The sequence below is a fragment of the Rhincodon typus genome, chromosome 4 (genome assembly GCF_021869965.1).
Source record: "Rhincodon typus isolate 14 chromosome 4, sRhiTyp1.1, whole genome shotgun sequence".
NCBI lineage: Eukaryota > Metazoa > Chordata > Chondrichthyes > Orectolobiformes > Rhincodontidae > Rhincodon > Rhincodon typus.
The window spans coordinates 110,270,297-110,294,341 of record NC_063335.1 but is presented as its reverse complement, the minus strand read 5'-3'; the positions used below and the strand labels follow the sequence as shown (position 1 = coordinate 110,294,341).

The 24,045-nt window shown below is 43.2% G+C and overlaps 1 protein-coding gene across 1 annotated transcript in view; it reads left to right on the top strand.

Annotated features, from left to right (window-relative positions):
* The window catches only part of spire1a (spire-type actin nucleation factor 1a), a 172,614-nt gene that overhangs the window by 32,581 nt on the left and 115,988 nt on the right, over window positions 1-24,045 (top strand). Inside the window, exon 2 of the mRNA XM_048596194.1 lies at window positions 128-162. Coding sequence (XP_048452151.1) covers window positions 128-162 — 35 coding nt within the window. The remainder of the gene's footprint in view (window positions 1-127; window positions 163-24,045) is intronic.

The following is a 24,045-nucleotide window of genomic DNA, read 5'->3' as shown; positions in this document are numbered from 1 at the left end:
AACGTCAGCCTCTCTGCTCCTATGATGCTGCTTGGCCTGCTGTGTTCATCCAGCCCTGCACCTGGTTGCCTTGTATTGCTGAATTGTGTTTGATTTTTATAAAACTGTATTTTTTTTTGTTTTGCAGGTAAAGGTAAAGCAACCCAATTTACAGAAGCAGAGGTAAGCTGTGTCTAAGGAGCTCAAATTAATTGTTCTGTGATAAAGGGTCTGCCTAAAATTGTTTATTTCTTTTTTCTTTGATTAAATGAAAACACTGATCCTTGCTCCATAGCAGACTTATTGCAAATTTTCAAATTCATTGCAAAGGGGAGATATTCTTTCACCGTGTGAGACCAGGTAGTTTAACTGCAGTGGTGAAGAAACTTCTCAAAACAACTTTTTGTGACAAAATTAGAGAAAGTGGGTTGTTTAGGATGAGCCAGGATGAATTCCTAAAGTGGAAAACTTGTTTGACTAACTTGCCGGAGGTAACAGAAAGGATTGAGGGTAATGCTGTTGATGGAGTGTACACAGACTTTAAGAATGCATTCGATAAGTGCCACGCAACAAACTTGAGAGACATGTTATTGGTCGTGGAATAAAAAGGACCACAGCAATGTGGATACAGAAGGTATTAAGGGGGAGACAATGGCATTGTAGTACAGTGGACCTAGAGACCCAGGAAATGTTCCATGGTCCAGGGTTTGAATCCCACAGCAGAATTTGAATCCAATAAAATGTGGTATTGAAAGTCCAATGATGAATGCGAAGCCATTATTGTAAAATCCATCTGTTCACTAAGTCCTTGGGGAAGGAAAACTGTCCATCTGGCCTGGCCCAGACTACATGTGACTCCAGACTCCCCACAATGTGGTTGTCTAGTAACTGCCCTCTGAAATGGCCCAGCAAGCCACTTAGTGTGTTAAAAAGTCTCAAAGAAATGAAACTGTATGGGCCACCTGGCAATAACCTAACCACTAGAAATGGCACACCAGCCCTGAGTTCTGAGGGAACATCTGGGATCAGTGCTAAAATTGGGACAGCTGTTTCACAAGCAACAGCCTGACGTAGTCAAGGTCATGGAATTATACCTTACGGACAATGTCTCAGACACCATCATCACCATCCCTGGATATGTCCTGTCCCATCAATAGGACAGACGCTCTGCTAGGAAGTTGCCCTGGGAATCCCTGACAATGAGTCTGGACATCATGAAGTGTCGTGGCATCAGGTCATACATGGGCAAGGAAACAACGTTCTGATTACCATGTCCTCCCACCTCCACTTGGAGGTAGCGCTGAGGGTAGTAAGGATGCAAAGTACTTTCAGTGGGGAATTTCAATCTCCACCATCAAAGGTGGCTCAGCAGCAATATTGATTGAGTCCTGAAGGACATTGCTTCTGGTATTGGTAGGAATGACCATTGCGCATGTGACAAAGTCCAGTCTTCACATTGAGGATACCATCCATTGTGTTATGTGGTGTTATCACCATATTAAATGGGGTTGACTTCAAACAGACCTAGCAATTCAGGACTGGGCATCCATGAGGCACTGTGAGCTGTTAACAGCAGCAGAATTGGATTCCAGCACAATCTGTAATTTCATGGCCTGCATATCACTTACTCAACCATTACCATCAAGCCAGGGGATCAACCCCAGTTCAATAGAGGGTGCAGGAGGGCATATCAGGAGCAGCGCAAGACATAGATAACAATGAGTTGTCAACCTGGTGGAGCTACCAAACAAGACTACTTGCATGCCAATCAGCAGCAGAAGGAGCAAGTGATAGACAGAGATATGCAATCCCACAAGCAACAGATCAGATCTAAGTTCTACAGTTCTGTCACATCCAGTTATAAATGGTGGTGGACAATTAAATGGCTCATTGGTGGAGGAGGACGCCCCACAAACATCCCCAATATCCCCAGTGATGGGGAAGCCCAGCACATTTGTGCAAACAATAAGGCTGAAGCGTTTTGTAACAATTCGGCTGCCTTTATACCTACGAACAGGGTCAGTCTATTCAGCCCAGTGAGCCTAGAATAGCATTCAGTGAGATCATGTCTGATCAGTATCCTAACTTTATCTGTCTGGCTTGTTTCCACAATCCCTTAATAACCTTGGATCCTATCACCATAAGGTCTCCGCATTATGAGTATTAATTGAGATAGCATCCATGTTTTCCCCATAGGATAGAGTTGCACACTTCTATCACCATTTGAAGAAGTGTTACCTAACTGCTTGCCTAACTAGCCTGCTTCTAATTTGAAGGTAATGTCCATTGTCGGAGAAACTCCCTTCAGTCATGGAAAAATATTTCCTCAAAACTAATAATTCCTTACAATATCCTGAAAGCCTCAATCAAATCGTCCCTTTATCTCCTGAATTCCAGGGAATTCTGGCCGAGTTTATAATATGCCTACTGATGTTTTAATGCTTGTAGCTGTAGTGACACTCCTTCCGAGGACAACATATCCTTCCTTGGGGGCAGTCCGCAGGACTAAGGTTGGTCTAACCGTGGTTTTGTACAGCCCTAGCAACATTTCCTCCCCTTTTATATTTGAGCCGTCCAGCTATAGGAAGATGATGGCTTTGTAAAAATGTCATTTGACTAGTAACCTGGAAGCCCAGCCCACTACAAACCCCACCATGGCGGCTGGTGTAATTGTAACCATAAAACTATTGTTAAAAACTCATCTGCTTCACCAAGGTCCTTTAGAGAAGGTAATTTGTACCTGCTGCTCTTGTCTTGCCCAGTGTGTGTGACTCCAAAAAGCAATGAGTGGGAAACAGATACTGATCTTGCGTGTAACACCTACGTCTCATTAAAGAATACGCAAAAACCTATGTTCCATTACAATTCTTCCCTAATTGAGTACTACCTTATAGTATTGTGTGTGTATGGATTCCAAATTTCTATTAGCCACCATAATTCCTTACTTACCACCACCTGAATCATTGTCGGATCAATCCTGATATGGTCCAAATTGGATTAAATAGAGGGATGCTGTGTAGGTGTACACAGTGGTGATGGTGGTGGTGGAGACATGGGCTACAGAGGTTCAAGAAGGCAGCTCACCACCCCCTTCTTGAAGGCAGTTTGTGATGGGCTCAGCCAGCGACACCCTCATCCCAAGAGTGAAGTTTGAAAACAAGGAGAGGTGTGGTATGTGTTCTTTGCACCTGTTGAAGCCATTCTTGTTGATGGGAGCGTCAGTGATCTGGATTTAGGAGCCAAGCAAACATAGTGAGAATTGGCTCACAACACACGAATTACAAACTACACGTGTGATAAATTCTAATGAAGATCTGACAGATGGTTGTGCAGCAAGACATACGGAGGCAAACAGGAAACTGGTGACAGGTATAGAAGAATGTGAAATAATACATTTGGAATTAAGATTAGGAAATGGGGATATACCTGTATAACGCTGAGTCTTGGTTTTAATCCAGGGATGTAGAATGTAACAGCAAGTGGCTAATAAACCTCACATAGTTCTGGTTACTACTTTAGGGAGGCTCTGCAGAGGGTTCAGGCCAGACCAGATAAAGATGACAGCTTCCCTTCCTTTAATGGACTATAGTAAACCAGACAGTTCTTTACAACAAAAAATAATAGCTTTATGGTCACCATAACTGAGACTAGCTTTCAATTCCAAAATTACTCATTGAATTTTAATTCCACCATCTGCCATGTTGGGATTTGAACCCACATTCCCAGCCTGGCCTCTGGATCACTGCTTCAGGGATATTATCACTACATCATCATCGTCCCCAGTGTGTTGAAAGGATAGACAGGCTGGGTCTCCTCTTTTGTTATTATAAGACTAAAGAGTGAGCTGATGTAGAGTTTTAAAATTATGGAAAAGGTTGGTAGCTTGAATGTAGAAGAAATATTTCCTTCTGTGGGGAAGAACATAACTAAAGGCCATTGCTATGACAGAGCCACCAAGAAATCCAACAGGGAATTCGGAAGGAATTTTTATCCCCAAAGGCTCATGAGAATGTGGAATTCGCTACTGCACTAAATTGTTGAAGTGAGTAGTGTAGATGTAGCAAGGGGAAGCTAGACAAGCATTTGAAGGGACCAGAATAGAGGTTTATGAAGATCTATTTTGTTGGGGGAAGATGGGAGAAGGCTCAATTGGAGCATAAACACTGGTTGAGTCTGATTGGCCATTTCTATGTCACATATCCTCTGTAATGCAGTCCTACTTAACAAATGAACTTATACAATTTCTTAGGCTACAGATGGAGTAATGTGCGTAGCTTTGGGCATCCCATTATAAACAGGATATGAAAGCTATTGGAAAGGTGCAGCTTGAATCTAGGGGATGGTGGGGCTCCCTCATTCCTGCAGGCCAATGGAAATGGAATGACCCCAATCATTTCTGTGATGCCACATTATTCCTTGTATCATGGCAACAATAAATCACCAGCCAACTAGTACTACAGTGTGCAAAGTCTTTCTGTGCCAGCTTAAATATTGTCCGAGTGGCACGAGTGAGATTCAGCGGAGCGTGTCAGCAGAGTAAGAATTAACACATTCTTTTGTCTCCCATTCCCTTTTATGAGCAAAGTCAATACTGCTGCCAGATAGTTTGTATTTTCCCATGCCCTTGGCTTCCATCTTAGTGTGTGATACTTTTTAATTCTTGTTACTTTGTTATTCCTTTATTTAGTTACTCAAGTCATTCTGTAGAGAAAAATATGTGGTATTGGCAAATATTTTGCAATGGTTCACTCATACAAGGCTAAAACAATTTATCTCATATTTTAGAGTGATGTAATCAAGATATTTATCCAGTCATAAAGTGCTTACTCTTATGACCGTGTTCTTCAAATTGAAGTTTAAACTTTCTTTTCTGTTTAGCAAAGAAACTGCCTTTGGTTTTGGAAAATATTCATGTTCAGCATCTGGAATATGATCAGGCATTGTGGGAAATACAGACATGGAATAACTGATACTAGCAGAACAGTTTGTGATCTGAATGTCTTTGAGACACTCAGAACCAATATGGGTTTTTAAAAGATAATTCTCTGCAGAAGGCTTGTGAAACCTCTGTTTCCACACGTGGGAAAATCCAAAACCAGAGTCATCAAAATAGAGGCAGTGACTCACTGAACCAGTTGAGATTTCAGGAGCATCCTGTTTATCCAGGGTGAATTTAGAATGTGATGCACTCCAGCACATAGAAAAGTTGAGACTGATAAGATAGACTATAGAAACTCAGCAACTCTGGCAGCATCTGTTTCATAGCTTTTATGAAAAAGGAAAGTAATTACGTTGTGGTGGGGAAGGGGTGCAGTGGCAAAGGATTAGAAAAATATGTTTTTATGGTTAGCTGGGAGGTTCCTCGTTATGGGAGAGGTGATGGCCTGGTGGTATTGTTGCAAGGCTGTTAATCTGGAGACACAGGTAGTGCTCTGGGGAGCAAATTACTGCAGATGCTGGAGTCTGCACTGAAAACAAAAATTGCTGGAGATCACAGTGGGTCAGGCAGCATCCATGGGGAGAGAGCAAGCTAATGTTTTCAGTCTAGATAACTCTTCATCAGAGCTGATGAAGAGTCATCGAGACTCGAAACGTTAGCTTGCTTTCTGTCCGTGGATGCTGCCTGACCTGCTGTGATCTCCAGCATTTTTTAGTTTTCAATTACATTCTGGGGACCAGGGTTTGCATCCTGCCATGGCAGATGGTGGAATTTGAAGTCAATTTTTAAAAAATGTTTAGAAGCTTACTGATGACCATGAGACCATTGTTAAATGTCAGGAAAAACCCATCTGGATCATTAGTGTTCTTTAGGGAAGGAAATCTGCCATCCTTACCTGTTCTGGCCTCCAAGTGTCTCCAGATCTTTAGCAATGTGTTAGACTCTCAACTGCCCACTGGGCAATTAGGGATGAGCAACGAATGCTGGCCTACCAACAGCTCCCACGTCCTGTGAATGAATACAAAGTAGTGTGGAATTTTTTAGTTGGAACATTAGCTCTGGCCTAGACTGGTTGGGCTGAATGGCCTGCTTCTATGATAATAGATCCTACTTCTTTAATTGAATCTAACCTCCACCTTGACTCTGTGTTAGGATTGCTTTGGTTCCTGCTATTTTATTAATGCACTTCTCCGGAGAGTGACATAAAGATCAGGGTTCCCTTGGCTGCTGTTCTCAGAGGCTGCCTTGCAGATGTAATTTAGTAGGTAATTTATTCTGCAATATTAATGATCGATCGTTTGAAACTAATAGGGTGGAAGCAACATTTCAAAGCAGGCTTGCTGGTTCCGATGTTAAAAGTTCAACCTCAAATAATGAATGAATTACTTTGGCTACCAGCAATGTATAAATATCTGAACTCTGGATTGAAGTGACTTGACTGCGTATTGAGACTGAGCAATTGATCGCTCAGGACATAATGTTCTTGTGCTCTGCTTCTACAATGAGCCTGTGCCAATGTTTGAGTAAATGATTAATCCTAAGCAATAATTAATGCTACATTTATTCAATAAAAAGTTACTCATTATGGAAAAGTCATACATTTGCATTGTTATGACTTGCGTTTTACAGAGACCGTTTAATATTGTAAAGCATATCAAGGTTCGTTTCAATGGTGTGAGGAGAAGATGTATAGCTGTAAACATTGAGCCTGTTTCATATGCATGTACTCCACGTTTCACCTCATAAAGATATTTTACTATAAAAATAATCCCATGTTAGGCTGCCCATATCCATTCCATTCTTGCTAATTCAGCCCACAGAAAATGTGGAATTTAATTTCTTGGATAACATAAGTGTTTTCTGATCTGTACCTCCTTTTATCTGAATTCTTTGTCTGCCATTCCCATGAATATTACAGAGTGTTCACTGTTTGATGGGAGCAGTAAATGAGGAAAGCAGGTGATTAGGATTGCAGTTGAGATTGATCACAACCTCACCTTCTGTAAGTCTGTATCCTCAACTGGTTTTCTCTGCAACCACCTAATTTAAAAAAAATTAAATTAAGGGGTCACCCATTTTAAGATAGAGATGAGGTAAATTTCTTTTGTTCTGAGGATCGTGAGCCTTTGGAACTCTCTTCCTTTTAAAGGTGGTGGAAGCAGAGTCTTTGATTCTTTTTAAGACAGGGGTAGACAGATTCTTAATAAGTAATGTTATGAGGGTTAGGCAGCAATGTGAAGTAACCAGATCAGCCATGATTGTACTGAATGGTGTAACTACCCTGAGGGGCTGAATGGCCTACTCCTGTTCCAAACTCATATATTTGTATAAGTTGATCCAAGATTCAGACCATAAGACATTGGTGAGGAAAGTTGTGTTTAAAGGGATTTTTTTAACAAATTTTTCTTTGAATACTTTCATTTATTAATGAGAAAGACTTCAGTGATGGTGGTAGTAAGCTCCAGAAAAGCTTCTAACCAAGGTTGGCAATTCAACTTGGACACCCCAACCATCTATAAGATTAAACAGGGGCTGGCAGCAAAGCTAGTGGGGACCATTGTAATTCAGGTGTAGGTTTCATTTCTAAGATCAGGTTACCTTTTCCAAGTGGTCTGGCTGTTGTTGCAGACTGGTCAAGCCTAGGCCTATAGCTCTGCTTGACTTGCCTCGTTGTTTCCTGACACAGGGCTTTGGTCAATAAGGCTTTGTGGTCCTGAACAGTGGGAAGGAGGTGGGTGGGCACTGCCAGGGTTGTCAATACTGTTTAGACATGTTCCTTAAGGTGACCTTTTGCCTCTAAACCTCCTAGTCCCCACACTGCTCACCCAATATGGCCGTACAGACGGCACACAACTCCTTACACCTATCGGAAAGCCAATTGGACGGTTCTTGGCTGTTGGTCAAGCAGCCTTTTACCTCAATTTGATATTTTCATGATTAATAGAGAAATATACTAAAAGAAAATATACTTAACAAAAAGAAAAAAACTATAATCCTTGTTCATTCGTAGAATGTAGGCACACTGACAAGATCAGCATTTATTGCTCATGATCGATTACCCTTGAGAAGGTGGTAGTGAGCTGCCTTCAGCTCAACACTGTGTTTCCCAGACTGTCCTGGAGGTCATTCTCTAATTGCTGGAGATTCGGGGGCAAGTCTCAAGGTTTGTGTTGTCCCCAGGTGTTATGAAGCTGATAATTTGGTCCTGGAAACAGAGGTGGCTTCAGGTCACTGGAGACATTAAGGACTTTGGGCATAATGCAGCTGGGTTTGGAGTAAGGGATAGGAATACTGTTCCTCGTGCATTTGGGATTTTCTGTCTGTAAATTTACTGGGTTTGTGTTGCAGATTCTCACCTGCATTCCTCGCTGGACATCACTTACAAACAATCGTAACCCACAGAGGGGCAGCTTTAACTCAAGTGAGGGTGCTTTCAAAAGAGGTTCTGAAATATTCAGCCCGAATTACATCAAGCTCTTAACTGGGAGGAGGGCTGGTCAGGAAACATGCCTGACGCAGCTTAGTGAGACAAACCTGGATCACTCCAGGGAAGAGAGTGTGAGAGCGGAGGGGAATTGCTGTTGAGAGGGATTCCTGAATATTAATTATCTGTTGAAATTGAGGTTGCTATTACTTCTATTGCAATGACTGTATTTCCAAATCAGCGGAAGAAACATTTGCCTCATTTAATTGAGGTACTTTTGCTGGAAGTGCAACCTGCAGACCAGCTGTGAACTTGTCAATTGTCCCTTTAGTGCATTGAAGAGCTTCCCCAGGGGTTTATAGCCTCTGGCTGCATTGATTGCTGTTACTTCTGTTCTCTGTTTCGTGCTTTGTTTTGTATGATGGGAGTGGGTGACAATTAATCCCAGAAGAAAACCGAACGAACTGTCGATGCTGTAGATCAGAAACAAAAACAGAAATTACTGGAAAAGCTCAGCAGGTCTGGCAGCATCTGTGGAGAGAAATCAGAGTTAACATTTTGGGACAAGTGACCCTTCTTCAGAACAATTAATCCCAGATTGTACTTCATACATTAGTACACAAAACTTTTCCTGGTATTTGCAAGGAGTGAATAATGCAACAAATAAAGGCAAGTTTAATTTGTGTGAGTGGATTCCAATCCCCGGCACAAATCTTTTATCCTTTTTATTCTTCCTCCTTTGTAGTCAGATTATGTGAATGTGCCCTGTTCTATTTTTGAGATGTTAGTAACAGTTTGATGGAAGCTCTCCTACCTCTGAATCAGGAAGCTGATGGTTCACTTTTCCTTCTGGAGACTCGTGTGAATAATCCAGGTTGATACTCAAGTACAGAACAGATAGAGAGCTGTACTGTCGTAGGTGCTGTCTTTCAGAGACCATGGTGGCATAGTGGCTCAGTGGTTAGCACTGTTGCCTCACAGCACAAGTGAGTGGGTTCCATTCCAGCCTCAGATGAGTATCTATGTGGAGTTTGTACATTTTCCCTGTGGCTGCATGGGTTTCCTCCAGATGCTCTGATTTCCTCCCACAGTCCAAAGAAGCGTAGGTTAGGTGGATTAGCCATGAGGAATGCAGGGTTACAGGGATAGTCAGGGTCTGGGTGGGATGTTCTTCAGAGGGTTAGTGTGGACTGGTTGGGCCAAATGGCCTGCTTCCACTCTGTAGGAATTCCATGATGTTAAACTGAGGCTGCATCTACCTATTCAAATGAGTCTAAAAAGTCCTCTTCTGCCAAACCAAAAAAAAGCTCTTTATATGTGAAAGTTTACTCTTACATTTCGTACATTGCTACAATGAATACACTCCAAAAGACTTCACTGGCTATAAAGCTATTTGGAATATTCAGCAGGGTGCTTTATAAATAGAATTTATTTTTTATGTAACAACAGAAATGGAGTGATGTGGATGGGAATGCTTAGAAGCGAAAGAACCTGAATTAAATAATTTATTCGGTACCTAACCCATTAACACCGTAAAGTCTGTGTTAGAATGTGGTTAATCTGCAGAAGAAATTACTAATGATGATTGCCTACATGCCCTCTGTTACTGAATTACGGAGTGAATTGGGCAGTGGAGGGGCTAGAGAGCAGTGCTGTCCCTGGCAGACTGTCTGAACTTTCAGTCTTTCCTTCACATATCAACATCTGTGATAACACAGTGTGGAGCTGGAGGAGCACAGCAGGCCAAGCAGCATCGGAGGAGCAGGAAAGTTAATGTTTCGGGTCGGGACCCTTCTTCAGAAATGGGGGAGGGGGAAAGGAGCTCCAAAAGAAATAGAGAGAGGAGGGGCGGTGCTGGGGAAGGTAGGTGGGATGGTGATAGGTGAGTTCAGGTAGGGAGTGGTGGAGATTGGTCAGTGAGTTGGGAGGAGCGGATAGGTGGGAGAGAAGATGGACAGGTTGTGTCAGGTCAGGGAGGTGGGAATGAGAGGGCGGGCTGGTCATGGGATGAGGCCAGGGGTTGGGAGATTTTGAAACTGGTAAAGTCCACATTGAGGCCATTGGGTTGTAGGCTCCCAAGGCTGAATATGAGGTGCTGCTCCTCCAGTTTCTGGGTGTCGTCATTGTGACACTGGAGGAGGCCCAGGATGGAGATGTCGCCCAGGGAGTGGGAGGGAGAGTTGAAATGGTTCGCGACTGGAAGATGTTGTCATTTATCGCGAACAGAGCACAGGCGCTCTACAAAGCGGTCTCCAAGCTTGGTCACACCGATGTAGAGAGACCACATTGGGAGCAGCAGATGCAGTAGACCACATTGGTGGATTTGCAGGTGAACCTCTGTCTGATGTGGAAGGTTTTTTTGGTTCCTTGGATGGAGATGAGGGGTGAGGTGTAGGGGCAGGTGTAGCACTTCCTGCGGTTGCAGGGAAAGGTGCCAGTGTGGTGGGGTTAGTGAGGAGTGTGGAGCGGACGAGGGAGTCATGGAGTGAGTGGTCCCTACGGAAGGCAGATAGGGGTGGGGAGGGAAATATATCCTTGGTAGTGAGGTCAGATTACAGGTGGTGGAAGTGGCGGAGAATGATACGTTGAACCTGGAGGTTAGTGGGGTGATATGTGAGGACAAGGAGGATTCTGTCTTTGTTTCTGTTGCGGGGAGGGGATATGAGGGCAGAGGTGCGGGAAACGCAAGAGATGTGGTTGAGAGCATTTTCGACCACTGAAGGGAGAAGTTGCGGTCTTTGAAATAAGAGGACATCTGGGATGTTTGGGAGTGGAATGCCCCATCTTGGGAGCAGACGCGGCGGAGGCAGAGGAATTGGGAGTAGGGGATCGCATTCTTACAGGAAGGTGGGTGAGAGGAGGTGTAGTCTAGGTAGCTGTGGGAGTTGGTGGGCTTGAAATAGGGTTTCGAGGCGGTCACTAGAGACGGAGACAGAGAGGTCCAGGAAGGAGAGAGAGGTATCAGAGATGGTCCAGGTGAACTTGAGGTTGGGGTGAAAGGTGTTAGTAAAGTGGATGAACTGCTCAAGCTCCTTGTGGGAGCATGTGGCAGCGCCAATACAGTCATCAATGTAGCGGAGGAAGAGGTTAGGGATAGTGCCAGTGTAACAGCAGAAGAGGGACTGTTCCACGTATCTTACAAAGAGGCAGGCGTAGCTTGGACCCATTTGGGTTCCCATGGCCACTCCCTTAGTCTGTAGGAAGTGCGAGGAGTTAAAGGAGAAGTTATTAAGGGTAAGGGCAAGTCCAGTCAAGCAGATGAGGGTGTCGGTGGAGGGGGACTGGTTGGGCCTGCGGGAGAGGAAGAAGCAGAGGGCTTCTAGGCCATCCATGTGGGGAATGCAAGTGTACAGTGATTGGATGTCCATAGTGAAGAGGGAATTGGAAGTCATGGAGGGCGTGGGTGTTGTCCCAGACATAGGTGGGGAGTTCCTGGACCAGGGGGGAGAAAACTGAGTCAAGGTAAGCGGAGATGAGTTCAGTGGGGCAGGAGCAGGCAGAGATAATGGGTTGGCTGGGGCAGTCAGGTTTGTGGATTTTGGGAAAGAGATAGAAATGGGCGGCGCGGGAAAGGTGAATGATGAGGTTGGAGGCTGTGGATAGGAGGTCACCTCAGGTGATGCGGTTGTGAATGGTTTGAGAAATGATGTTTTGGTGGTCAGGGGTGGGGTCATGACCAAGGGGGTGGTAGGAGGAGGTATCAGAGAGTTGGCACCTGGCCTCGGCGATGTAAACATCTGTGATTTCCTTTTGCTTCATTTTGTTATTCATTCATACATGATCTGGATGTCTCTGGCTAGGCCAGTATTTATGCCCATCCCTAATTGCCCAAAGGCCAGTTAAGAGGCAATAACATCACTGTGGGTCTGGAATTACATGGATGGTAAAGATAGCAGATTGCCCTGGCACATTTCTGTGGTTTGACGACATTCTAATATAATTTGTATTCTTAATAAATCCGGTGCTATTGTATGTTGTCAGGTTGCAAAACACCATTTTCGCTGGTGGCTGCTTCCTCTGTCATTCAGTATACCATTGCTTTTTAATTAACATTCTTCCACTCCGTGGATAAGTCCATTTAGTTCCAAAGGGATGGTTCTGGGCTTAAATTCTCTTGGCTAATGGTGGTATTTTCTCCTCTATTAGAAATTGAACAGGATAAATTGTTTGTGATATTTTTCATTGTCAGATACTTTGATGATCTGCCTTCGATCAGGGTGAGCAGTTAAATGATATCTCACAACACATACACGTGTGCGCGCGCACACACACACACACGTATACAGACACTTTCATGAGCTCTATCTCTGTCACACAAGCTCACTCTCTCTCTCTCTGTCTCACATGCACATACACTCTCTCCTGTGCTTGCACTCTCACATAGACATATACTGTGCTCACACTGAGTCTCACACACAAACTCTCTCTGTCTCTCTCTCTCTCTCTCTCTCACACACACACACACACACACACACACACACACACACACACACACACACACACACACACACAAAACTCCCTTTAGTCTTGTTTTGCCAAAACTTTGCATCCATCTCTGAACATTGCAGACACTATAACGGACACATTGTGACATGAAACCATTGTCAACTGTTGTAAAAACCCAGCTGGGTCACTAATGTCTCACCCTCACCTGGCCTGGTCAACATGTGGCTCCAGGCCCACAGCAATGTGGTTGACTCTTAACTGGCCTCTGAAATGGCCCAGCAAGCCACTTAGTTCAAGGGCAGTTTTTTCTATTTGATTTATTATTGTCACATGTTAGAACTAGCACCTGGTGCCCATCCCTATCAGTGATATTAAAAAAAAATGTTGAGAACATAAGGAATAGGAGAAGGAGTGCTATTTAGCATCTTTTACCTGCTGCATCCTTTCGTAAGATCATGGCTGATCTAATTATGGTCTTAAATCCACCTTCCTGACTGCATCCAAAACCCTTGGCTCCCTTAAAGCAGCCTTGAAAATGTTCAATGACCCAGCCTTCCCTGCTCTCTGGCCCCCTGGAATCTCACCTTGGAATTGGTGCCCGCAAGTTTTCTATCCAAGACCAATCTGCCCTCCGAAAAGTCCACCTGAAAATGGTACAGTGTAGGGAAGACTGAACAAAATTGGTTTCGTATTGGGGGAAAAAGAAGATTAAATTCAGCATTTCATGACCTGATTTGCAGTTCTACTGGGAGACTGAACTCTGTATCCATGCGTGCCACAGCAAACGTGTGTTTCCCCTTAACTCTCCATGTTTTCTGGTGCAGGTCCCCTGCCCAAATCTCCTTCATCCTGACCTCCCACCAATTAATTCCACTTCAGTAGCAGAGCTACGACCCTTTTAATACCAGTTGTGCTTGTTATTTTTGGAGCCCTGGCCCCTTTTTTGAGATGACTTTCACCTCCCTGCGCAGGGGAGGCTAATGTACACAGGCCGTGCAGATGAAAGACGCAGATTTAATGGTAAATTTCAAAAGGGAATTGGATAAATCCTTGAATGGAGAAAGAAGTGTGGGCCTTTGGGAAAGAGTGGGGCTGAGAGACGTACCGAGAGCCTTACAAAGAACCAACACAAGGCTCCATGAGCTCCTCCTATGCATTTATTGAAATTCTATAGAGGGGTTAAGTGGGGGTCAGACTGCATCTTCAGTGCTTGAGTACGCATGGAAATAGGGACCATGTTTTATTTAGCCCAATCTCAGAATCTCAGCTTTAATAGGAGATTATTAGAATTAGTTTATTGTCACGTGTACTCAAATCTAGGGAATACAGTGAAAAGCTTACAATGTCGCCTCTTGCAGCACCATCTAGGCAGTTGGTACAAATCTTAGATACAAAATAGAGAAATAAAGAAAAAAAAGTTACATTACTTTACAGTGTTTCGTAGTATAAGCTGGAAAATAAGAAATAAAGTTAAAAGGATAAACATCACAGTCAGATAAGCAGATAGATACGTGGATAGATTAGAATCCACTGATCCTGGAAATGTGGTGAAGGCAAGTTCAATTGAGGTATTGGAGAGGGCATTGGACTTTTAGTTAGAAATGGTGTGTGAGAGTATGGGGAGAAGAAAGGGGTAGATTTGCACCATGTAATGATGCTTGTTTAAATAGCAGGTGCAGGCACAATGGGCTGAATGGCCTCCTTTAGCTGTGTAACCCTTTTGTGATTCTGTGACCCAGTCATGTCCAAAAGCTCTGCCAATGCTGCTGTACCAGCCCCCAGCGGCAATGGCATTAGTATCAGAATATATGTTGCCTTGAATAAAAGCAAAGAGTGCTGGAAAACTGAGACAAACACATTGAGTCCTGAAGAAGCTCAGCAGGTCTGGCAACATCTGTGTAGAGGGGAACAGAATTAACATTTTGTTATGACTGAAGAAGAGCCGTAATGGACTCTGCACGGATGCTACCAGACCTCCAGTTTCTCCAGCATCCTCTGTGTTTCTGATATATTGCCTCATTTAGTATGATTTTGTTTTTGCCATAATTTCATCACTAACTAGTCTGTCCCTTACTTCCCACCCTCCTTTCAAACCTTGTTCCAATGAGGGTGAGCAATGACTATCAGGCATATATGAGTTACGTAACCCAAACATCATTGACCGCAGAATTATTGAAATCCCCACAAAATTGGATGTTACTTTACTGGATGAGGAGGATTTATCCGAATGTTTTATGTTTGTAAATGCCAGAGTTTCTTGCTACCCAGTGTCATGTCTGAAACATTGGAATGTTTCTGCAAAAAAAGCAATCTGAAGGTGAATGATGATATAATTGAACATTTTTTTTTAGCTAAAAACAGCATTGTTCCTTGAGGCATTCTGGCAAGGATTACTTGTTATGAGGCCTCAGCTGTTTGGTTGCAGTGATTTTAATGCTTGTCAGGTACAGCGCTGTCTTGCTTCATGCTTATTTGCATCTATTAGCATTGATTTGAAGATTTCTCAACTTGTTTCTACCCGAATTATTGTTTTGGAACATCCTTTATTTTCGCATGTTCAACATTTTAAAAAGAAATCGTTCTTGGAAAAGGGGGTGTCATTGACAAGATGAGCATTTTCTGCCCATCCCTAATTGCTCTGGAGGAGGTGGTAGTGAGCCACTTTCTTGAACCATTGTGGTCCTTAAGGTGTAAGGGCACCCACGCTGCTGTTAGTTCCAGGATTTCGACCCAGTGACAGTGAAGGAATGGCGATATTTGTCTAAGTCAGGATGGTGTGTGGCTTGGAGGGGAACTTATAGGCAATTGTGTTCCTTTGTATCTGCTGCTCCTTGTCCTTCTAGGTGATAGAATTCATGGGTTTGGAAGGTGCTGTTGGAGCAGGTTTGGTGAATTTCTGTAATGCATTGTGAAAATGGTACACACTGCCACTGCTGAGCATCAATAATGGAGGGACTGAAGGCTCAAGAAATTGGATGGTGGGCTACTTTGGCCTGGATGGTGTCAAGCTCCTTGAGTGTTGTTGGAGCTGCACCCATCCAGACGAGGGGACAGTATTCCATCTCACACTCCTGACTTGTACCTTGTAGATGGTGGACAGGCTTTGGAGATTCAGGAGGTGAGTTACTCACCACAGAGCTCGCAGCCTTTGAGATAAGCGTATGTTTTTGGGATCTCGGGTGAGTCATTTAGATTTACAGTGGCTGCTTATCCTTATATGGCTGGCCCAGTTAATTTTCTGGTTAATAGAAATCTCTAGGTTTCAGCAATTGAACATCTAGGGGAAATAGTAAAACCCTCCTCTTGTTGGAAATAATCATTGCTGGGCATGTGTGCCACATGAATGTCACTTACCACTTAACTGCTCAAGCCTGCATTCTGCCCAGGTCTTGCTGCATATGGACAGGGACTGCTTCACTAAATAAGGAGTTGTGAATGATAATGAGAACTGCATTGACTTCAACAAACGTCCCCACTTCTGACCAGGTGATGAAAGGAAGGTCAGGAAAGGTATGAAAAGTACAAGAAGGTACTGTCTGGCACACCAAAGCCTAACCACTCAACAGGGCGCTGTACCTCAGGACGTGCCCTCATCAGCTAGTCGTAATGTTAATCTCTTCTGGAGGGTGAATTATCCTGTGTCATTTTCCTGTGTATGCATGCTCAGAGACATGGTTGGAACATCAAAGATTAAGGAACTCGGGTACAAGTGTATTAAATGTTTTGTGATAATTTTTGATAATTCCGCACTCTTTTATACCTGTCACTTTGATCCATGCATTTCAATGCATGTTGGCTTCACTCATAGGCTGTTGCCCTGAATTTCCTGAGATGACACTGTTTCCAAATGGGTATAAAACTTAAGCCTGGAATTTGAGAGCTCAGTGTAAATAAAGCCACTTATCTGGTCTTTTACTAAAATTCTTTTACGATGAAATAAAACTTAACCTTACCGTGGTTGTAGACCTGCTCATAGAGCCAGTGGGTTTGGTTGCAAACGTTTCGTCACCCTGCTAGGTAACATAGTCAGTGCGCCTCTGGTGAGGCGTCAGTGTTCTGTCCCGCTTGTTATTTATATGCCTCGGTTTCCTGGGGTGGTTGGTACTACTTCCGGTTTTGTTTCTCTGTGGTTTGTACACAAGGTCTAATTCAATGTGTTTGTTTATGGAGTTCTGGTTGGAATACCAGGCCTCCAGGAATTCCCTGGCGTGTCTCTGTTTGGCTTGTGTGATTATGGACGTGTTGTCCCAGTCAAATTCATGTCCCTCGTTGTCTGTGTGTAGTGAGACAAGTGAGAATTGGTCATGTCTCTTGGCGGCTAATTGGTGTTCATGTATCCGTATTGTCAGTTTTCTTCCAGTTGGGCCTACGTAGTGTTTCTCACAGTCCTTGCATTGTAACACTGGTTTTGCTAGTTTTGGGATCCTCGACGTTCATCTGTAGCTGTCGTAGGTGGTTGTGGACTTGTGGGCTACTCTGATACCTAGGGGTCTGAGTAGTCTTGTGCTCATCTCAGAAATGCCCTTGATCTACGGTAGGGTGATTAGTGAGTCTGGTCTTGTTGTGTCTTCCTGTTGTGGTCTGGCCCAGAGGTAACAGCGGATTGTGCTTTTTGGGTATCCATTCCTTTTGAAGACTCCGTATAGGTGCTCCTGTTCTGTTTTGCATAGTTCCAGGTTGCTGCAATGTGTAGTGGTTCATTTAAATAGTGTCCTGATGCAGCTCAGTTTGTGGGCGTTGGGGTGGTTGCTAGTGTAAATGAGTAACTGGTCTGTTTGTGTGGTCTTTCTATACACGCCAGTCTGGAGTTCCCTGTTGTTTTTGCGTTCTACAAGATGTCCATAATCGCACAAGCCAATCAGAGACAGGCCTGGGAATTCCTGAAGGCCTGTATTCTAAACGAAACGCCATCAATAAATACACTGAATTAGACGCTGTGTACAAACCACCGAAAAACAGAACCAGAAGCGGTACCCAACAAACTGAGGCATATAAATAACAAGTGGGACAGAACACCGACGCTTCACCAGAGGCACACTGACGATGTTACCTAGCAGGGTGACAAAACGTTTGCAACCAAACCCAGCGGCTCGACGAGCAGGTCTACAATCACGTCCACAACCGGAGCTACAAATCTTCTCAAACTTTAACCTCATTGTGTCATGTATTTCTGCTTCTTTCAGTTTTCTTTTTTCACATCTATATAGATTTCATTGAAAACCTTTATCTATTGCATATTCTTATTCACGCTCTGGCAACGTGGCTGAAACTTGAAACTTTATTTATCATATTTGCAGCAGAAACATACAGCACGTTTGTTTATTTTTATTTATTCAATGGAAGTGGGCATTGTTGGCTGGACCAGCATTTATTGCCTGGCCCCAGGTACCTGTGAGAAGCTGGCGATGAGCTGCCTTCTTGAGCCGCTGTAGGTAGATCCACAATGCCCTTATGGAGGGGATTCCAGGATTTTGACCTAGTGACAGTGAACGAATGGCAATATATTTCCAAGTCTGGATGGTGACTGGCTTGGAGGGGAACTTACAGGTGGTGATGTTCCCATGTATCTGCTGCCCTTGTCCTTCTAGATGGTAGTTGTGGGGTTTGGCATGTGTTATTGAAGAAGTTTTGGTCAGTTACTACAGTTCAATTCTTGGATCATAATTGTTTTCCATGATTTATACCTTTATATATAAAAAAAAATTTCCGGCATATATTAATCAGACTGGCAGGAATCTTGGTGTTTATAAGCATCGGTCTGTACATATATGCTTAATTTCCTAATGCTTTCATCAAGCATAAGATATAAAAAATCTTTTATTTAATGTGGGAGTCACAGACAAAGCTAGTATTTGTTACCCATCCCTATTTATCAGTGAGAAGGTATCCAGTGATTGTCATGAACCTCTTCAGTTGGGTGCAACTTCCTAGTTACAAAGGAAACCCACTCCCTTGTGCCTAAATTCTGGTGAAACTTGGGAAATCTCTTTCCAACTCACAATAGGGAATAACTCTTTTGGTGCGTACCTAACCTCACAGGATCAAGTTGTCTTAGTGAATGATGGAGAATCGGGTTTTCAGTGTGAACGCTTCTGAAGGCAAACCCACTCAATTTCTTTTCCTGTCTGTTAATTTAAGTAGCGGATAATTTGAATTTCCCTCCAAGCTGCTCAGGAACACCGCCATGCAACAGCTGAGAATGTTGGCCACCACACAGAGCATGTAGAAGCAGGTTCTCCCTTAAGATGCAGGTATGTGCATCAATCTTAAAGAGACCACATAGTGAGCCAGCTCTGTAATGCAGGCACATGATAGAGGCAACGTTGGCCACTGGTATATATATGGCAGTCGTGGCTCAGTTGGTTGCACTCTTATCTCTTAGTCACTGTCAATGTACTCACATCCCACTGTCTAGAATGGAACAGAGAAATGCAGTCTTGCCCCGTGTAGGTCTGAGGGAGTGCAGCACTGTCGCTGGTGCCATCTTTTAGATGAGACACTAAACTGCGGCCATGTCTTCTCTATCAGGTGGATGTGAAAGATTCCATGACACTGTTTTTGAAAAGAGCAGAGGAGTTGTCATAGTGTCCTAGCCAATATTAGTCTCACAATCAATATTTTGCACCAGAGGTTATCCGAATGTTGTTGTATTGCTGCCTGAGAGATCTTGCTATGTGCATATCAGTTGTCTCTGTTCTTACGTTACAAAAATGATTCCACTTCAAAAAAGTGGGTATTGTTGGATGTAAAGCGCTTTGGGACATCCTAAAGGTGTGAAGGGAGCTATTTAAATGCAAGACTTTCCTTCCACCTTTCTTCTATTTAAGGAGTAGACAGGTTTTTTAAATTAGTAATTGTAATAAAAGATTATGGAGAGTGGGCAGGAAAGTGGAGATGAGGCTAAGATGAGATCAGCCATGATCAAATCAAATAACGGAGCAAGGGGTTGAATGGCCTACTCCTAGTTCTTATGTTCTTCCTCTCCAAATGTGTGAATTTTCTATCTTCACTCTAAAAATCATGATGATGTAGGCCCAGAAGAATCTCTCCTTGTAAGTGAACTCAGCAAGTGCCAGTTTCTCTTGATAGTTTGGTGAACAGAAATTACTTGCATGTCCCCTCTGTTTTCTTCCCTCAGGGACATGACCAACCTCCTCTTACCATTGTGTAATGTATAGTGTGTATATTGGTTAGATTCAGTGAAAAGCATTTGTAGAAAGTATTCTTTTGTCAAGATACCTGATAAGTCTTGCGTTGCAATGGGCCTGATTCTGCTCAGATATTTATGCAGATCTTAACATACCAATGCTTTCGTAACTTTCAACTCCTCCCCAACCTATCCTATTCCAGTCAGTGAGTGGAAATTTCCTTGGAGTTGCTCCCATTGCCTCACACTGATGCTTGAGGTTTCTGCCACCTCCCTGGTGGAGTTGTCACAGTCAAACAAGTCTGTTTCTGAGGGTCTGTCCATCCGACGTTTCACTGGAGGTGAATATGAGATCATCTGCTTTGGAGCAAGAAAGGACAGAAATTTCTAAAGGATCAAAGCTATAGAAACTGTGGGGGTCCAAAGCAATTTTGAGGGTCCAGGCACAGAAACTCATCAGACTTCTGGAATTCTGTCCTTTATCCCCGGAGGACTGGAATTCAAGGAATTCTAGTCCGCTTCAGCCAGTTGAGTCACACCTGGAATACTGTGCAGTGTTCTGGGCAGCCCACCTTAGGATAGGTAGGTGTATTGTCCTTGGAGGGAATGCTGTGCAGGTTTGCTAAAATAACATCTGGACTTGGGGCCGGGATTTAATTTATGTTTACAAAATGTAGGGTTGTATTCCATGGAATTGAGAAAGGTCAGGGTGGTTTACTCAAACATCTTAAGATATTGAGAATTGACAGAGTAGACTGGTTGGGGAGTCTAGGAGTAAAGGGCATAGTCTAAAAACTAGAAACAAACTTTTAACTGCACAGACAGATAACTTTCAGAAGAAATGGATTTCTCAAAGGACCAACAGAATTCAGCTGACACATAAGATTATTGGTGGAGGATTCAGTGACTTTTTATTGCTGGTTAGGGGGAGGGGAAAGCATATTAGTTATCACCCAACATGCGCACATGCTTACCCCACATTTGGGTGGAATCGTAAATTGTGACCAAATTCTTTGCATGCTTAATTCTGGAGGGTGAAAGCATTTTCAAAAATCAGTGTCCAGCGTAGATCTGTGACATTTCCCCTGTTTTGTATGTAGTATTCCAATAGATCATTTTCCTTTGGTACAGAATATAGGAAGCTCATCTATGGAAGTGAAAGTTACTTTTTGGAAATGAAGAGGTTTTGTGCAAGTAGATGGAGTGAATCTAGTTGTACTACACAGGTACAGTGAGGTGGGGAGAAGGTTTTGTGAAGCTGTCACTAACCAGCCGCCACCAATTGAAGATAACTGCCATTCAAAAGAAAATAAGATGAGAGGAGGAGAGCTTTGTTTGAGTAAATCGGGTTATTATGAGCTTTCAACTTTCCAAAGTGAATGAGGTAAATACTTGATGATAAACTTAGAATAATTGGATGACTCTTTCAAAGGGCCAGGACTGAAACAATGGGCTAAATGGCCTCCTTCCGCTCTGCCCTATTCGGGTTATCACTGAATGGCTACAGCACAAAGGAAGGCCATTTGGCTCAAGAATTGCAAGAAAGGCCCACTTAATCCCATTCCGTCTGGCCCTACAAACCTTTATCTTCAGATAGTTATCCAGTTGTGTATCGTTCTATGATTTGAACACGTGGATGTTCCCCAATTGCTAGGCATTTGACATTTCAGGATGACCACGTATTCCTATTTATTGTGGGCCAGCCATTCAGTACAGACACTTCTGTAATGCCACACATTCCTGAAAGTAAACCAATTATTTGTGAGTGAAATGTCATTCAGAAAAATGCTTTGAAATGAAATTCCCAATGAATCAAATGACTGGAATGTACCGCACCTTTTTATAAAAAGCACTGAAGTCAGCTACTGCTAGTTTGCTTGGGGCTTGGTTTGATTGCAGAAAGTCAGCATTTGTTTTCCTTAAAACCTGATGACAGATTCTGATTTTATGTTCAGATATATTTCCGATCTGGTAACGAAAGTGTGTATTTCGAATCGCTTTCACTGAAATTGGAGCTTCTGTGAACTTGTAGCAGGAGATACGTGTAGGATATTGAAAACTTTAGTCACCAATTGAGGGCCATTTACAGATGGCTTAGGAGCGCCCCTGTGTTAGCTTCTGTAGGCTTTTATTCAGACTGAAAACTAATATCAAACTCCAGATATTTTAATATAAATATGATTTTGCTGCATTCATAATTTGCAGTAGTATCATTACAAAATGAAATTGCCGTTATACTGACTGTACTTGACCATCGGGCTGCTCTCTTGTTGGAGAGAGATGGCTGGTAATGGTTTAACCTGAGGGTCACCACACCTTCAGCAAGGGGAGAGGCTGAGAAGAACATCATGGCTGGTGCAGGAATTGAACCATCACTGTTGGCTTCAGTCTGCATCCAGCTAGGCCCCAAATGTAACTGTAATGGTGAGAATGTGAAATTTGCAGCAACACGGTGACATCTCAATTTGTTCGAGGTGAATAGCACAGAGACAGTACAGTGAGACCACATCTAGGATGTTGCTCTCCGTATTGAAGGAGGATGGTGCTTGCATTGGAAGCAAGGTTCACCCAGCCGAGTCCTGGGATCATATTAAGCAGTTGGCCCAGTACTCCTTGGAGTTTAGAAGAAAGAGAGGTGAATATTGTTATAAACATAAGATTCCGAGGGGTCTTGATGGGATAGATACTCAGAAAATGTTTCCTCGTGTGGGACATGAGCTGTGGTTTCAGAATAACTATCCGTTTCTCAGAGGTTTGTTAATTTTTGGGATTCTCTTCCCAAGAGAGAGAAGTGGGGGCTGTATCATTAAAAATGTACAGTGCTAAGAGAAACAGATGCTTGAACTGTAGGGGAGCCGAGGGTTATAAGGGAAGTGGAATTGGAGCTCGATCAGCTGTGATCATATTGCAGTATCGATGGGCTGAATGACCTGTTTGGCTCTTTTGTCTTTAACCAGAAACTAGAACAGGTCACAATGGAGATGAGTGTAGAAGGTTCTGAGTCTGATGGGGTGTGTTGGGAGAAGGGCTTGTTGTGGAGTACCAGCAGAGACAGGCAGGGCTGAATGGTCCATGTCTGTGCTTGCTCCTTGTAATTCTAGTCAGTTCCTGTTTGCTGGTTGTTTCAGTCACAGATGAAAAACCTGAAATTCTGCAAGGTCTCGAGACTTCCACAAATGTTGTATGGCCTATTAGTTACTTTTGAAATGTTGTCACTGCTTTAGTAGGCAGATGTAATGAGTCAAATTGTACACTGGAGCGTTCCAGAAACCATGAACTAAATTAGTGATTTTTTTTTTTCTCTCGTGGTGATAAGGAATGTTGGCCAAAACACTTGGAGAATTTTAAACAAAAAAGACCCCAAAGAACTTCAGATGCTGGAAATCAGAAACAAAAACAGAAAATGCTGGTGAAATTCTGGAGCATCGGTGGAGTGAAAGCAGAGTTGATGTTTCGGGTCCAGTTTTGCAGACAGTATGTAGGTGTTCTACAAAGTCAATGTATTGAAGAGACAAAGTGAAAAGTGGGTGACTGTTTTTCAGAACGCTTATGTACTGTCCTGAGTTTCCCGTTACCCACCACTTCAACACACCACCCTATCCCCGACCGAACATCTCTATGTGAGACTTGCTGCAGTGCTCCAGTGAAGCTCAGCGCAAGCTGGAAAAGCAGCATCTCATTTTCCACTTGAGAACTCTACAGTCTTCTGGACTCAGTATTGAGTTCAGTAATTTTAGGGTCTGAGCACCTTTTTCCATGTCCTTACTCCCACACTATGGACCTTGTCATTTCATGGGCTGCTACCAAAACCAACCTACTGTCAGCTCCTCATGGTCCTCATTAGCAGCAACCAAAACAAAGTTGCTGGAAAAGCTCAGCAGGTCTGGCAGCACTTGTGAAGAAAAAGTCAGAGTTAACGTTTCGGGTCCAGTGACCCTTCCTCAGAACACGGTCACTGGACCTGAAACGTTAACTGTGATTTCTTTTTCACAGATGCTGCCAGGCCTGCTGAGCTTTTCCAGCATCTTGTTTTTTTTTAATCCTGATTTACAGCATCTGCAGTTCTTTCAGTATTTTTTTCCCCATTAGCAGCTGTTGATTCTCCCAGGC